This window comes from Aulonocara sp. 'chitande type north' Nkhata Bay, linkage group LG15 (assembly GCF_057382095.1).
Source record: "Aulonocara sp. 'chitande type north' Nkhata Bay isolate Kocher_YH1m ecotype deep benthic linkage group LG15, A_spYH_male_GT1.1, whole genome shotgun sequence".
In the NCBI taxonomy this organism is placed as follows: domain Eukaryota; kingdom Metazoa; phylum Chordata; class Actinopteri; order Cichliformes; family Cichlidae; genus Aulonocara; species Aulonocara sp. 'chitande type north' Nkhata Bay.
Genome location: NC_141358.1, coordinates 39,522,045 through 39,537,976, shown reverse-complemented (window position 1 = coordinate 39,537,976; position 15,932 = coordinate 39,522,045). Strand labels below are relative to the sequence as shown.

The 15,932-nt window shown below is 42.7% G+C and overlaps 1 protein-coding gene across 1 annotated transcript; it reads right to left on the bottom strand.

Moving 5' to 3' along the window:
* Positions 1-10,316: 10,316 nt before the first annotated feature.
* fam43a (family with sequence similarity 43 member A) lies at positions 10,317-12,311 on the bottom strand. Its single transcript, XM_086263383.1, has 2 exons — positions 12,221-12,311; positions 10,317-12,103 (listed from the first exon to the last, which is right to left on the bottom strand). Coding segments are annotated over exons 1-2 (1,071 nt in total). The 5' UTR covers positions 12,222-12,311; the 3' UTR covers positions 10,317-11,033.
* Positions 12,312-15,932: the final 3,621 nt, after the last annotated feature.

Below are 15,932 nucleotides of genomic sequence, written 5' to 3'. Positions count from 1 at the left end.
TACTACATCCCCTCGCTGTAGGGGTCATGTACACAGTATGAGTTATTTGTAACAAGTAGTCCCTGGAAAGCAGTGCTAATGGGTGTATCTGTGTGATATGAACCACATAATCTGACATCACTCTTTTCTAATGAGCTTTTAATTATGAAAAATAAATAGAAAAGTTAAATTAGTTGTAGTTGACATTACATTGAAGAAATCAATCAATAGAAACTGTGAACCACAAACAGGGAATTTTACTGACAGTGCTGCCAGGTTGCATCATCAGGTTTGTAGGGTTGTGTCTGTTTACAGTTTCACATGTCACATCACTGTCAAGCATGGTCCAAGCCCTGCAGGGAGAGAGAAAGTGAAGGCACGCAGCCTTCACCCTACCAGTCTGCTCACATCTCTCAAAGAACTACGCAGTTTGCAATCACTTCATTTTGTCTTTGCTAAGCTGTTTATTCTGGTTAACAGGTGAAATGATAATATTACTAGGAAAGCTACACCCACACTCTCAGTCAATTTCCTGCCACCAAGGAAAGCAGACTATGAGTCAATTACAGCAATGAGCGCTTTTCTGATGGCTCGATATGTGAAGTCCAAAATCCGTGTGACATTCTGACATCAGCCTTTACAAACCAGCACAGCACAGTTTACAATATCACCTGACTGTTTTGTGGCTTTATGTTGCATTCGACTTGTTTTTATTTCAGTGCAATATTAAGCCAGGCCTGGGCAATTAATTTTCTCAAGACGCTCAAAGAGAAAATGGGCCTATTTTGGAGAGCTCAACTTAATGATGTGGCCCTCTATACTAGTCCCAGTTTCTCATGTGACTGGTTTCTAGTCAAAGTGACAACAGAGACTCATTGCTGGAGTTTCTGTGAACAAAAGACTCAGTTTTCTGCACTTCCTTCTTGCAGACACATGGTTTGGGCAGTGTGCCCACAGCAGAGATACTTAATGACGCTCTATTCATGAGGTATCTTCTGACCTCTTGATCATGAGAATGGGGTGAAGAGGTTAGTGATTACAAACGGACTCAACCCCATAAACTTGTGGCATCAAACTGATGCATGTAGGTGAAAGGCAGTTACTTGGAATGTGCTTGTGAGCAAGGCGTTCCTTCCCCCGGTCCCAAGATTGATACTAATGATGACAGTTTACTATATGATGCCAAAAAGTGAAAGTGTTTCTAATATTTTGTCTATAGTCAGTGATGTAAATTGAGTATGCATATATTACCCCTATGCATCAGGTCCTTTATTTATGACACCTTTATCTTGACAGACAATAAACCCATTAGACCTGTGAGCACGCCCAGGCTGTGTATTGATCAGCTTTGAGCTGTCTATAGGATCCTTTTGGATGTCAAATGAAGAGGCAATGATCCCATCTGACAGCCCTTCCCTGTCGATACCTGGTGGCAGCATGCCTTAACACAATGCACTGCAAAGAATTGATCTAAACACAGAGCTCAGGATCTATTAGTGGTGATGGGTATTTACAGATCACATGTAATCAGTTTTGAATGATCAGATTACAAAACATGAGTAACTATACGGGCTAACCATGACACTGAAACTACCTGCCTGTTGCCACTGTACTTTTAAAACAGCTCTAATCCTTCGCACAGGACCAGAGGTGTGTCCTGTGGTATCATGAACAAAGATGCTCCAGCAGATCCTTTGGTTCCTCATGGTGGATAGCAGAACTCCGTGGATCTGGACAACAATCTGCAACACTGCATTGTAAAAAGATGCTGTTATTGTATTTGTCAGGGGCGTAATCATCAGGGTAACTATGTGCTGAACATTGGGGGGGTCAAGATCTCTGTCTAAATAAATAAATAAATCTGGGCAAATTCCCAGATGATTAAACATGCAACTATTTTGCTGGCAATACCTGAAATGAGTAAAGAAAATCAACAGCCTATTTATGCAAGATAATTCATAATTTTATTGGGGGGGGGGTATTTTGGTTGGGTCCGATTATTGGGGGGGTCATGACCCCCCTAACCCCCCCTGGAAATTACGCCCCTGGGCTTAATTACCCCAAGATGTGTAACTGGATTTTATTAGCATTAGCAAGAACTAGCTAATTTAATCTGACGATACTGATATTAGAATAATTTTTTAAACTCAATGGATTGCATCAATAATTACAAATAAATCCCATGTACTGTTTATTCCGACAGGGAGACTTTTTAGAATCTTTTATGTGCAGCTTAAAGAACGAACACCTCAGCACAAAGGGGGCTGGAGCTTTCATAATGAAATGTCAGGTTTTGAGATAACAGGTATTCATAAATATCCAGCTAGGGCTCAGACCTTTACGCTTTGAGGTGAGCGTGAAACATATAAATACATTTATGCACTGTCTTCCACTGATATGGCACTGGTGCCTGAAGAGTTCCTGTCAGCAGATAAAAGCCGAAAAACTCACAGGTGCATGCATCCACACAAAAACACATGTGCGTCCTATAGGACAAAGCCTGAGAACTGATATTTTGGACACTGCACCTGTTTCCTGCTTGGATCTGAAACAGGAAAACTACCCATGTGGATTTCACCATAGTTTCCTCATATTTGGAGAGACCTGAAAAATCGTCTGCAGTATCTGGTGAATAAAGTTTTGCAAAACCTACTCACCATCCTCTTTGTTCAGTGAACATAAAAGAAGAGGAAAGCAAGAGTTCAGTGGGGGGTAGATGTACCTCCCTCCACACAAACCACACTGATGTGTATCTCATTAAAACACCCAAAACACTCACAAATCTCATACTGGATTCTGATTTTCTGCTCTGACAGCGTGCCTGTCTGAGGGTCACCCCGTGATTTTTTTTCTCCCTGTCCTCTGTTATTATTCCATTTCCTCCCTGTGAACGGAAAGACCAAAATAACCCTGCTGAAATCTGTGGCTCTCCAGGGGCAGAGCCTTTGTGTTGGAGCAAGTGGAAAACAAGAGCAGCGGTGGCTGAATGGGACACTGCGAGATCTAGAGTTTCAAGGCCTCCTGGGGCTCGGTGCATAGATACAGACACGGGTCATTACATGATCAGACTGTATGGAGACCAACTGGGAAGTGTCATGCGAGACACTGAGCATGTACAATTCACAGAGGAAACTGTAAGCTGGAATCTTATCTGAGGCTGAATGACAGGGTGCAGATGAAATAATAGTACCTGCAGCAGTGCATGTGGTGAGCAAAGGATGGAGCGGTTAAGATCGTTTCTCAGAGAAATAAATGAGTCACGCAAAATCTTTTCTCCCGTGCAAACAGTGTTTACCACCAAGTATCCAACTATACAACTGAGATCACCATTCCTACACAGTGTTTCACAAATATGACAACAATACCCACACCAAGATTCCCGCCATCCTCAAATGCCCTTTCTGCCTGCAAGCTGGATTTATTGGACATATCAGCATTTCCACTGTGCCAAAGTATTGGCTTGCAGCCTCTGGTTTGCACTAAACTCTAAGTTCAGTCATTGACTTCAGTCAAAAGAAGATTCTTTCCATTTGTGATGCTGGTATGGGTTTGATTTGGTAATTTGCACATGAATATCTAACAAGTTTAAGCTGGGGAGAAAAGCAGCAAGACCCCTCTGCAGAACAGAGCAGCTATTTAAGACTACAATCAAGTCAGACAGTGTGTAAAGGAGGAGCTGCAGTGGACGTGGGTTGCAAAGCAGCTTGCCGAGACAGTAACTGTAGGTAGGCTAACGGATCTTAAACAGCACAGCTGTCAAGTTAATCTCAGATAATCGGATATTTGCATATTTTGCTGAGCATTCAGCTGATGTGGAATGATTTTGAGATCAGCTGTTATCTGCAGCTGGATGAGCTTTAGTGTAAGTGCTTCATCTTGGGCTATATAATCCAAACACACTATAATGCATCCAGGTTCTCAAATATTTATTAAAGCATATCTGTCTTTGCCCCTTCTACACTAAGTCAAAACATAAAGCATTTGTAAATTGGGCAAAGACCAAAAAGTGCTAACTCACTGGGTTAACTTGCATGCATAGGCACACACATCTAAACAGCTCCTGGAGGGTTGCTATCAGAGTCAAACTAATGAGATATGACAATATCATGACAGTAGATTTCTTTCTCTGTTGTTGTCTATCTGTGTCTACCTTTCTAACACACTCAGCCATCATCCTGCACATGCCATGGATGCAAATGGACACTGACTCTATCTGACATTGTCTACCTGTAAATACGGCAGTCAAAACACATCTTGTCCAAAAACAGACCAACAAAGTTTGCCACAACTCTGCCTCAGTGCCCACTGCACCTAATTTTATGTTGTGCTCATCCTGACCTTCAGTAGTGGTTGCTGTAATTGAAGAGTGTGATAATTATACACCCTTGTACTACAAATAGTAATCTCATACATCCAGATCCCTGTCTCTTGCCTGCAGTTCTTAGATACAGTCTACATGCAACAGCTAAAAATGAGCTGTGGGCACGACGGCTCATGTTCCTCCCTGCCGCAAAAACTTGAGATGTCGTTCATGTGTTTCCACCAGCAAGCAAAGGTCAGCATGGCTCTGCGCTCTGATTCAACCCGTCTGACGTCTCTCACGCCGCTGGTGTAATCAGATCCAGGCCCACTATCTAACAGCGCTGATGCTTTCCCAGCTCTTCTCATGCATTATAGATGAATGGATTTTGTAGCGTGGTTCAAAATTAAGCCGTGTGGCGGTCTGGCATCGGTGGTGATCTGGTACAGGGATGGCCTGCGGTGCCATTCAAATAGCAGATAATTGGGAAGCTCTGCTCTTCTGTGTGTGTTTCAATGCAGACCCAAACTGCCAGGTCCATTTATTATTTGTCTGCGAGTAGCTGGGGGTAAAGGTGTAAACATTAAATTATATTATACACGCACTGCATTATCCCAGTAAATTATAGAGTGATCAATTTTGATGAAGGGCTTTCATGTGCTGACTCTACCGCTGCAGAGAGCAATACATGTCATGCACCCACTGAACCCTGTGAGTCACTTCTGGATACAGTGCTGGAAAACAACTTTAGTCAGATATTTGGAGGTTTTGTGCTACTTTGTGGTTCTGCTGTCAGAAATAATGATGTGCTTTTCACTGTGCTACATGGCATTGCATTTACTTTATGCACAAAACTAAATCTGGGTTTATAAAATAAGATTAAACCACCTAACAATGCATAGTATAGCTACGAATAGCTCCACAGCTTCACATCAGTGATAATAATTGTATAAACTGTGTATAATTTACAGTAATATAACACATGTAAGGTTCCCTCTTGTGGGATGCATTCTTGTCATCTGTTAATTGTTTCATACTTTTACTCAAATTATACTCTGATGCAGACTTGCAAAAAACTGATATTATAATGAGGAAATCTGATTTCACTTGAGTAAATAAGATGAATACTTCAGACAATAAATTGTTGATAAGTCTATTATTCAAACAGTTGATTGACAAAAAAAATTATTTCGATTATTGGAACTATTTAAATTACAATGACCTTGTACTTCTAATAATTTAACTTTCTTTGTTTTGTGTGATAATAAATGGGATGTTTTTCTATTTTGTACCATTCACCATTCAAATCAAACAATTTGATTACTTTTGGGGTATTTGTAACTAATATTCCAGTATCCTATTACACTTACTGAGATAATGATTGCAGGCTGCAGCCTTAAAAAGGCTCTTTTTTTTTTGGTCATTTTGGTCGCAGATATGAGTGGTTAACACTGGTCCCCCACAGAGACTTTGGGGATTGACCGCAGGCAGGCTGTATGTTTGCATGGTCTCTATCTGCTTGTGCTGGTTTCCACTGAGAATCCTGCTTCCCCCACTATCGAAGGGCACGTCAGGTTCATGCTGCTTATCTTGAGGACACCCAGGATTCAAGAGAGGTGCTCTATCTCTACTTTCTGATTAGAAGGCAGCTAATTTCGGCTGCTCTGTTATTCACACAGGGTCAACACAGCAGGTAGCTCTACACATTTGATTTGTTCAAGATTTGTTTTATCCCTGGTGCATTCCCAAAGAGATTTATATCTCCTCCCGGGCTCAAACCAGGGATCTTTTCCTTGTTAGGCAAATGCGTTAACCTCCCCGCTATTAATTCTTGGTTAAACAAAAATGAATCAGTGAATTGAGATAGTTATGTTAAACTGTCTTTAACTGCCTGAGACAGAGTAATGACATTTCAATTATTATAATCATCTGTCCAAAAAAGAACATCAGTCCATGCCTCCATTTTCTTCTGTTTATACTATTATAATAAAATCTGCACATTACAGTATACATGTTTGCATATTGTAACGTGTGAAAAGAACAGCAGCCATTAATCTACTGAGACCCTGCATCCTCATATGTGGACATCACATTTACTCTCAGCATCTCATAATAACGATAATAATAATAATAGTTGGTAGGTCAAACACCTGAGTGCTTGTTCAAAGGAAAAAAGTGGCAAGTGAACATGAAGAAGACTTTTTTGCTAGCTCTCCTCTAAACAATCAGAAGCTCAGCTTTCTCCCTTGGCAGTGTGAAACGTGTCCTACAACCTCTTGCTGTGAACAAAGACTCTCAAGCCTTTAATTGTGCGGAAGGGCTGGCTTCACAAGTGGCTGATTTCCAGGTAACCTGGGAGATTCGGGGAGCACAACTGCTATAAGAGAGATGGAACACAAGAATGGTTGTGTGAGAATGTAGGTCAGAGAGAAACATCCAGACATCCATAAGCAGACTAAGCAGCTGCAAAAGGCAGGAGCGTCAGACAAATGGCCTTTTGCTCCGTCTCGTGTGTTTCTGTGGTCACAACGCTGCGTCTTCTCTAATTACATGACGCTGGGCACATGATGTCATTGTGTCTTTGCAGAGTAACAGGTGATTTCCATGAGAGTGCAGCTGGTGCAAGCAGCCCATCAGATTGCATGAGGAAGAGAAACTAACTATATGGGTTTCTGTACTCTGTTCCTATTTCACCGTTTCACAGACCACAAATAAAGCACCCACAGTCTCAATTTAGTGTGTGTGTGTATTTGTGTCCCCTGAAAGCACATCAATTTATAATGAGACACTGGAAAGCTTGTTTTATGACTCACCAACCACTGACGGAAATACACGAAGCAGTTCTCTCTTTCTTCCTTTATTTGTTTTTCATCTGTATGTTCCTATCCTGCAGTACAGTGCAGCCAGATCTCAGTTGAAAAGAGGCATCAGAGAGGCCAAGGCAGCGTACAAGAGAAGGATCGAAGACCACTTCACCACCAACAACTCACGACAGGTATGGCAGGGAGTTCAGCACTTAACCAACTACAAACCTGGCAATACCACGTTGACTGAGGGTAACGCGGAGCTTGCAGAGGAGCTGAACCACTTCTTCACACGCTTTGAGGTGAAGGGACCAGAGGCAGCAGCAGCAAAAACATCGGACAGCAGCAGCCCAAGCCTCATAGTGCAGGAATATGAGGTGAGGCGCACACTGAGGGCAGTGAACCCCAGGAAGGCCACCGGACCAGATGGGGTAACCGCAAAGGTCCTAAAAGAGTGTGCAGACCAGCTGGCTGGGGTCTTCACTAAGATCTTCAACACTTCACTGTCCCAGTCCTGCATCCCACCGTGCCTAAAGTCAGCCACAATTGTCCCACTGCCAAAGCGTACCAACATTAGCAGCCTCAACGACTACCGACCAGTTGCTCTAACACCTGTTATAATGAAGTGCTTCGAGAAACTGGTCCGACGTCACATCATGTCCTGCCTGCCACCCACACTCGACCCGCTCCAGTTTGCATACAGAGCTAACAGATCAACTGAAGATGCCATTGCTACAACGCTCCACACCACCATCTCTCACCTGGAAGTGCAGGGCCGTTACGCCAGGCTGCTCTTTGTTGACTTTAGCTCTGCTTTCAATACGATACTCCCGGACAGACTAATAGATAAACTGCTGGAAATTGGACTTCCTTCCACCACCTGCCGCTGGATCAGAGACTTCCTCTCAGACCGTGTACAGAGAGTTAGAGTGGGGCCTCATCTTTCCTCAGCCCTCAGCCTCAACACCGGCTCTCCACAAGGCTGTGTACTGAGTCCCCTACTGTACACTCTGTACACACATGACTGTGTTAGTTCCCACCCAGACAACACAGTCATCAAGTTTGCAGATGATACCACTGTGGTGGGGCTCATCTCAGGGGGAGATGAGACTGCATACAGAGCTGAAGTTCAGAGGCTGTCAGATTGGTGTGCAGACAACAACCTGGACCTCAATACCACCAAAACAAAAGAACTGGTAGTTGACTTCAGAAGGAGGAAGTCCGAGCTGCAGCCTGTCAGCATCAACGGGGAGTGCGTGGAAAGGGTCTCCAGTTTCAAGTTTCTGGGTGTGCACATAGACACAGACCTCCAATGGAGCTCTAACACCTCTGCGGTCTTAAAGAAGGCCCAACAGCGTCTCCACTTTCTGAGAATCCTCAGAAAAATGGACCTGAAGAAGGAGCTGCTGACCGTCTTCTACCGCTGCTCCATTGAAAGTGTGCTGACATATTGCATCGGTGTGTGGTTCTCCAGCTGCACCACAGCACACAGAAAGGCACTCCAGAGGGTCATCAACATGGCCCAAAAAATCATTGGACATCCTCTTCCCTCCCTGAAGGACCTGTACAGCACTCGCTGTCTCAAGAGGGCACGCCGCATCCTACGGGACTGCACACACCCAGGACACCGGGTGTTTAAGCTGCTGCCGTCTGGCAGGAGGTTCAGGCTGCTGAGGTCCCGAACAAATAGACTCAAGGACAGCTGTTACAACAGGGCAACAGCCCTGATCAATGTAAATAGCTGACCTGACTGGATACCTCCCTGGACTTTTTAGGGGGAGGTAACAATGTTTAAAACGATAACAATAATATTTATATTTATAACAAGGTGCAATAATAATTAATGTGCAATAATAACAGTGTGCAATACACATACACTTATTCTTCTTTTTTATACTAAGTTAATATACTGTGTTGTGTTGTTTGTTACGTTGTGATGTGTCATATCGTGTCGTGTTGTGTTATATGTAGTGCCGACGTAGGACAGTTTTTCCAATTTCATTGTACTACTGTACTATGTATGACTGTGCAATGACAATAAAGAGTTATCTTATCTTATCTTATCTTATCTGTCCATATGACAATCGACCACCTCTATACCACGGAGAGCTTGGGTTTTTGCTCCTCGTGTCTCACTCTGTCCCGTTTGCGTTCGCTAACAGTACCAGTGTCATTAGTGAGAATGGAGAGCTGTTCCTCCAGAGCATGCTCCATGGGACTAGAGTGTTCACCCTCACATGCAGGCCCTCAATACCGATGGCATCCGTGCATCAGTATCTGTGCTTCTGAGTTTATATGCCGATCTGGCTAACACTGGGAAGAGCTGTGTGGCATCAGCGTGGGCCTGCTGCTGTCTCTAAAATGAAAGTGACGGTGATATTTAGTAACACATCTTCCACATTTAGAACTGCTGGCCCAGTCATATCCTTCGCTGACCACAGATCACATCAGGTGATTTTGTGTCTTTGCTTCTGTGAGTGTTACATGTTAGGCTGAGTGCTGTGCCTTTAAGAAAAAGATGTGACTCCATCTTTTTATCAGTCACACTTTGATTTAGGTGACACTTTAGCAACACACCAAAGGAACAATGTAGATTATCTGATTTTAGTGAGCTGAGCAAATATGAATGAAATGAACCGGGTGACTCAAACGCATGAGTCTATATACCCGTCACATATTGCAGCATATAAATCTGTAATGCTCTGAATTCTATCTGTTGTCGCTCAATAAAGGCAAACTGATGTAAAAGTAAATACCAGCTAGAATATGCTGCTGAAGAACTTCTGGTGCTACTTCTGCCATGTGATGTTCTCACAGCTTGTGCTACCGGTGACGTCTGTATGTGTGGCCTGCCTTCCCTGAGGCCAGCTACAATGAATGGGCCTTCAGTACCTTAACTAAATAACTTCAACAGCCTGAAAGCAATTTGGGAAAAAAGAAAAAAAAAAAAAAAGGTGGTGGTGGTCGGGGATAAAGATCAATTCAAGGCTATTAAATGAAATACCCATTTACAGTCACACCAATAGCTTGGTGGTAACAGATAATATTGATGTGAAGTTTAGGGTTGTGCTTTTTAAGCCTCCATGTGACTTTTATTCAGCAGTGCAAATCTGACCTCATTTTGAGCCTCCCAAGGTAAACCCGCTCATATCAGACAGTGCTGAAAGAAAAGATGTCCTACTTGTATTTCAGCATTAATTCACATAAAACATTCATTTAATTCCTTTTTTATTGCTAATTCTTTGAATTTCACATAACAAACCACATATATATTTATATTTTAAAAAATAACATATTTATACTTAAAACATCTTACTTTACATCTTAATACATAAAAGGTATTTTTTTCTTTTGCACAGCAAAGATAAGACACTTATGTTTCAGACAACATACCAGCAAACGTATGTACATGGTAGTCAAAATAATACTTCAATGAAGTCGCAACAGTGCAGAAATAAAAAGGTGACGAGCAGGCGCCCTGATGGGGATTGTAAAGGAAGCCTGATGGAAAACAAATCTGCTTTTGTAAATGCTTTTTAAGGAATGTTTGGGAGCTTCTGGATCTTGATGATTGGAGCATGTTACAGAAGAAACATGACATTTTCAAGTGAGGAAAAAAAACGTCAAGTAAACAAGCTCGATGCTACAGCAAATCCTCTTAAACAAAAGAGATGGAATTAGTGCCGTGCGCCCTGAGGCGCGCTGGGAATTTGCCATTAAAGTTGTCTCTCAAATGGGTATGCCTTTTTTTTTTCTTTGTTTACACAATCTTTTAACTTAGTTCAGTAGCCTAACTGTCTGTCTGTTTTGCCCCCAAATTACGTTTATGTCTTCTCAATTATTAGTCTCAGTGGCACATGTCAAACAAGCACTTTGTAACTGTTTCTCAAGGAGACATCGTGGCTCAACAGAACGGTGCGCTACAGGTGCCCAGAAATGCGCAAAGTTTTTTAGGCAGTTTCTTGCACCTTTACCTCATCAAAGCCATTGATTAGTGGTGGCGGCTCCTGGTTGCTTTCTATAGAGGATTCGCTCCCTGTGCTCTCACCAGAGAGGAGTCTGGTGACTCTGAGGTCAGCTTTCAGCGTCTGCACGTCGTTTCCTATGCTCATCTCTCCCAAGTCATTAATAATTTGAGTCAACTCTTGTTTGCCATTGGCAACACAATCATTGTCCGTGTCCAGAATGTCCTCACACTCAAAGTGCATTGCTTTCTCCTCCTCTTCCTCCCCCACCAAGTCCTCCGTGATAGAGCCCAATTTTGGTGCACTCCGGCTGCGCTCCACCGGGGGTTTGTAGTAGCACTGTCCGTTCAGCAGCTTCCTGAGAGGCACCAAGGGGATGGTTTGTTCCCCTATGAGCTGCTGCTGCTGGTGCCTGGCATCGTCCCTCCGCTTTAGTCTTTTAAACTCAGCCAGGGCTGTTGCCGAGGTCTGGTACAGCAGCAGCGCCATGGCTTTTGCCTTCTCCGGCTTGGACACCAGCACTGCGTGGCAGCGCAGCATTACGGCCTTGTGCTTCATCTCGTGCCTGTAAATCCAAGCGAAAATCTTGGGTAGCCGCGGGTCCGCGACGCAGTAGGTTATCCGGTGCAGCAAGTACAAGTGTCCCGGTCTCCTGGCCTTGTCATCCACATGCACCATGCGGATGCCCTGGGAGCTGATGGTCAGCCTCATCTTAGTGCCGTTCTTGCCCATCTCGCTTTTGCCCCAGATCTTGCTCACCGCTACGTCCGTGCAGCCGTCTCCTTTGGACTGGATCGTGGTAGCGTTCCCCAGGTAAAGCACCGTGTACGTGGGATCTTCGCTGGTGATCTTCAGCTTTTTCCTCTTTGACTTGAACATGCTGCCCACCCTGTTGAGTGCGCTCTCGGGGCAGGACTTGGCGAAGGAGGTGAGCGCCGAGTAGTTGAGACTCACCGCATAGCCCTTCTGCTTGGACTGCTTGTCTTCCTCAATCAGGTCGAACTTATTCTTCTTCCAAGGCAGCATCTTACTGCTGTTTCCAGTCAACAGCAGCACTGAGAGAGAAAGGAGAACAACTTTTTTTTAATTACTACTAAATCCTAGAAGCGTTCTACTGCCTGTCAGCTCATGTGTGAGCTACTCTACGTGAACTAAACGCAAAGACACCGTACTTCATCTGTCCATCCTCTGAAGTGCTCCTGTCCATCGCAGCATTCCCGTTTTATGTCATTGTAGTGCTGAGTACAATCTGCTGTGACAGCACGAGATTCACCGTTTATATGCAAGGACAAACCATTTCAGCATGACTGTAGGGGGGACTGAACCAAGTGAAAAGATACAGTTCCTGTTAGTGTAAACTGTTCTTCTTTTCTCGTGGTTTCTTGGTTTCTTGTGCTAAAACACGAATGATTATAAATAAGCGCAAACATCTATAGATATCTAAGTTATACTCAACAATTATGCAACATTTAATAACAGAGCTCTATAAAACTCGGTTTAAGAGTCGTCTGTTAGTATAAACTACAGCTTCATTTTTGCATTAAAGAAGAGTGAAAAGCATTCCTGGAAATTCCTGGAGGAATATATGAATGTAAAGTGAAGATATAAATACATTGTTCTGTTATAAAATGTCAACTGAATGGAAAGAAACAAATCCGCATATTATTTATTGTCCCGTGACTTGTTTTTTTTTTTCTTTCTGGAATTTCTTAAGTTTAAAAAACCTGTTCCTCAACTTTTGAATTTGTTTGCAATGTATGTTTAAATTGATGGATTAACCCATAATTAAGAGTCTCATAGAGGACAGCGGCGTTTAGGATTTGTCAGGTCCAGGTTAGTTTGAGTCACATCAAGTCTCTTTAAAACGTCTGTTACATGCTGCCCCCTTTTGGCTCTGTTCGGAAGTGCGATTTGTTTTTTGGTGTATGGAAGGAGATTTATGTTTTACTTTTATTCATGTATTTTGCTATTTTGTAAAACATAGCACAAATACACACTGACGTTTTTGCTCTTCTTCTTCTTTCATCTGCTCACCTCAGTCAATGGCATGATACAAAGTGATGGCGAAACCTAAAAGACGGTGTCATGTCTGCTCCCTGAAGCAATCTCATAACAGTTTCAATCTATTTCAAGCCAGTTAGCACATTTCTGTTATGAAGTGCAATCATTTTTTGGCAGTAAACTTAAATTCTTTTACTATGAATATCAGATGTTCAAGAGAGACCAGACCAATAGGGCAGCAGAAATCACAAAAATAAATAAATAAATAACAGTTTTATAAAGATTAAAACAGTAAAAAAAAATGACTGGAATGATTATGATGTATAACACAGAATATGTACAATAACAGAGTTATAAACACACCTAGAACACACGTGATACTTTTATTTCATCTATAACCTCTGTGCAAATTTTGTTGACTGCAAAGTGTTTATGAATATGTTTTTAAAAGCTGGTTATCTGACTGTCAGTTAATAGCAATTAAAAAGAAAGCTGATTTTTATTTAAAAAACCCTGAAAACATCACACATGTACAAACAACACACAATTATTGTAGATTCTTCAAAGCCTCCTTATATTCAACACTTGGGTAGGTGGTGTTATACATGCCTTCACAGCACCGGCACATCAGTCCTCCTGTTTTCACCTTGTCACCTTCATTAAGCTGCTCTCTTACTACAGAAGGCCCACCGCATGCATGGGGGGGAGATGTTCTGCCTTAAGCTTCATTCTTTTCTCTCGTTTGAGAACTGATTCCGATTTGGGTTTTCGTTCGTAGCCGAGATTGACCGTCGGAGCCCAGTCCTCCGACTCTTCGTCATCCAAAGCACTTGGGCAGCCTATAGTCCCAATCAAGTCAATATTAGACTACTAACTTAAAAGCACTAAGTAAACGAGAATTTAACGACAACCTAATGCTAATAAGTTCGTTTGCAAACATAACATTACCTCTGACGAAGTGGTCGCTGCAGACACGGGCATTGGCAGACTCTGCTCCTCCCGACTGTAAACGTAAATTTAAAATCCATTTTTTCCTACGTTTTTCGGTTAGAATTTTCCATTTTTCTCCTCTTCGTTGGGCTATTTTTGGTACCCTAAAATACCGTTTATCAGTTTCTCTGGTCGACCTACTGGAGCATCCGTAAACACAACAGGACATAGGCATTTTGCGTACTGTCTGTCTGTGATTTTGCGCTTATCTTTTTCACTTCCGACCGCCAGTCAAATTTCGCGCTTTACGTCGACGTCACGTCTACGTCAAATGAAACCTAGCTATTCGAGTATGACAATTCAGATTACCGCTCATCTCATTGGTCAAGGAAAGGTCGCTTACGGAGAAAATACCGGAAGACAACAGATGACCACAACAACAAGCATGGCCAACAGGGAAACAAACGCCGACACTGCGGTGCAAGTCTCGGACGACAGTACACCTAAAGCTGGGCAGACACTGCGATTTTTTCAGTCACGTTATTCAGCTCCTGCTCAAACTGTACGGTTGACTCGCAGGGGTTAGAAGTTGGTAGGTCACGATGCAGGGTCTCACACTATACGGCCCGATGCTCCGATGCGACCTGAGTGCTCACACTGTGCCTCCATAAAATGAAGGTTATAACAGAAATTCTGTCGCTCGCTCTCTCTGTCTTTCACTCACACAGACACACCACCACCATCAACTTTGCTAAATTGCTAATGAAAAACATGATCAGGCAGCTGTGATTGAGCAACAGTGTAAATCCAACTATTTTCACGGTTGTTGTGGTCGTGATAATTTTGTGATGCCACATCGAAAAGGCTCGGATGAGCTTTCCAAAGTTCTACAAGTTGTGCCTCCATCGCTTGTGTCCAGATCACACGCTGCACAGCCGTGCTGCTCCGTCTTTTTCACCGACGTTTACGTGTTTGCGCATGAGCAGTGTGAGCGGCTGCGTTGACACCCTCACGAGCGATTGATGATCGGGAGCTGGTCGTGAGGTGTTAATCGCTTCTCGTTACCCCACGTATACTACACGACGCACGATGAAGGCCAAAATCGGGCCGATCACCAAATCGGTCGCATGACTCAAAAATCGTCTCAAAATGGGCCAAAAATAGCACAGTGTAAGCCCAGCATTAGAGCAGCAATGTTTGTTCCCCTCAGAGAAAGAAAAAAAAAACAAGGCTGCAAAAGTACAGGGAGGAATGGGAAAAACACCTGGCTGGGAAAATGCACGATAACACCTTTAAAGCGCACTGCACTGTGTGCCGGCGCACTTTAACCATAGGCATGCTTCTAGTGGTGGGCACATGAAGAACATGAGGGGCGTGAAAGCTCGGGGAACCCTTAACCAATTTTTTGTCCACCAGGCCACGGCAGAAGCAGATATGGTATGTAAACACTGGTTTGTTTGTTTTTAAATCCTCTGGTTAAGGTTAATATGGGCATGTGCGGTGAACATCAGCGCTATGTGGCCAGAAGTGTAATAATATAATTTATTTTGTGTAATAAACAACTACAAGGATAGATGATTACAACAAATAGATCACTATTACATAAAAGTAATACATAGATGAATAATGATGATGAGTTAAGGTGCGTAATCATGGGAACAAGCGGGTTTACAAACAGGAGCAGCTGATTAGCATTAGAAAAGCTGAAATAATACCTCAACTGAAGCCAATTGTACTAAATGCACTATATGCGCACAGTCACAAGAATATTTTTGTTCTATTGCTTTCTATTAATTTATATAATTTTAAGTTAAGCAGGACAGAGTTCTTTTAAAGAAAGGTTTACTTATATTCTCAAAAGTTAAGCATGACAGGCTTCTGTTTAAGAAAGAGACCTGTTTTACTGTGTTAATGTTGTCATTTTGAGCTAGAAATAAATGGCTAAATGATCAT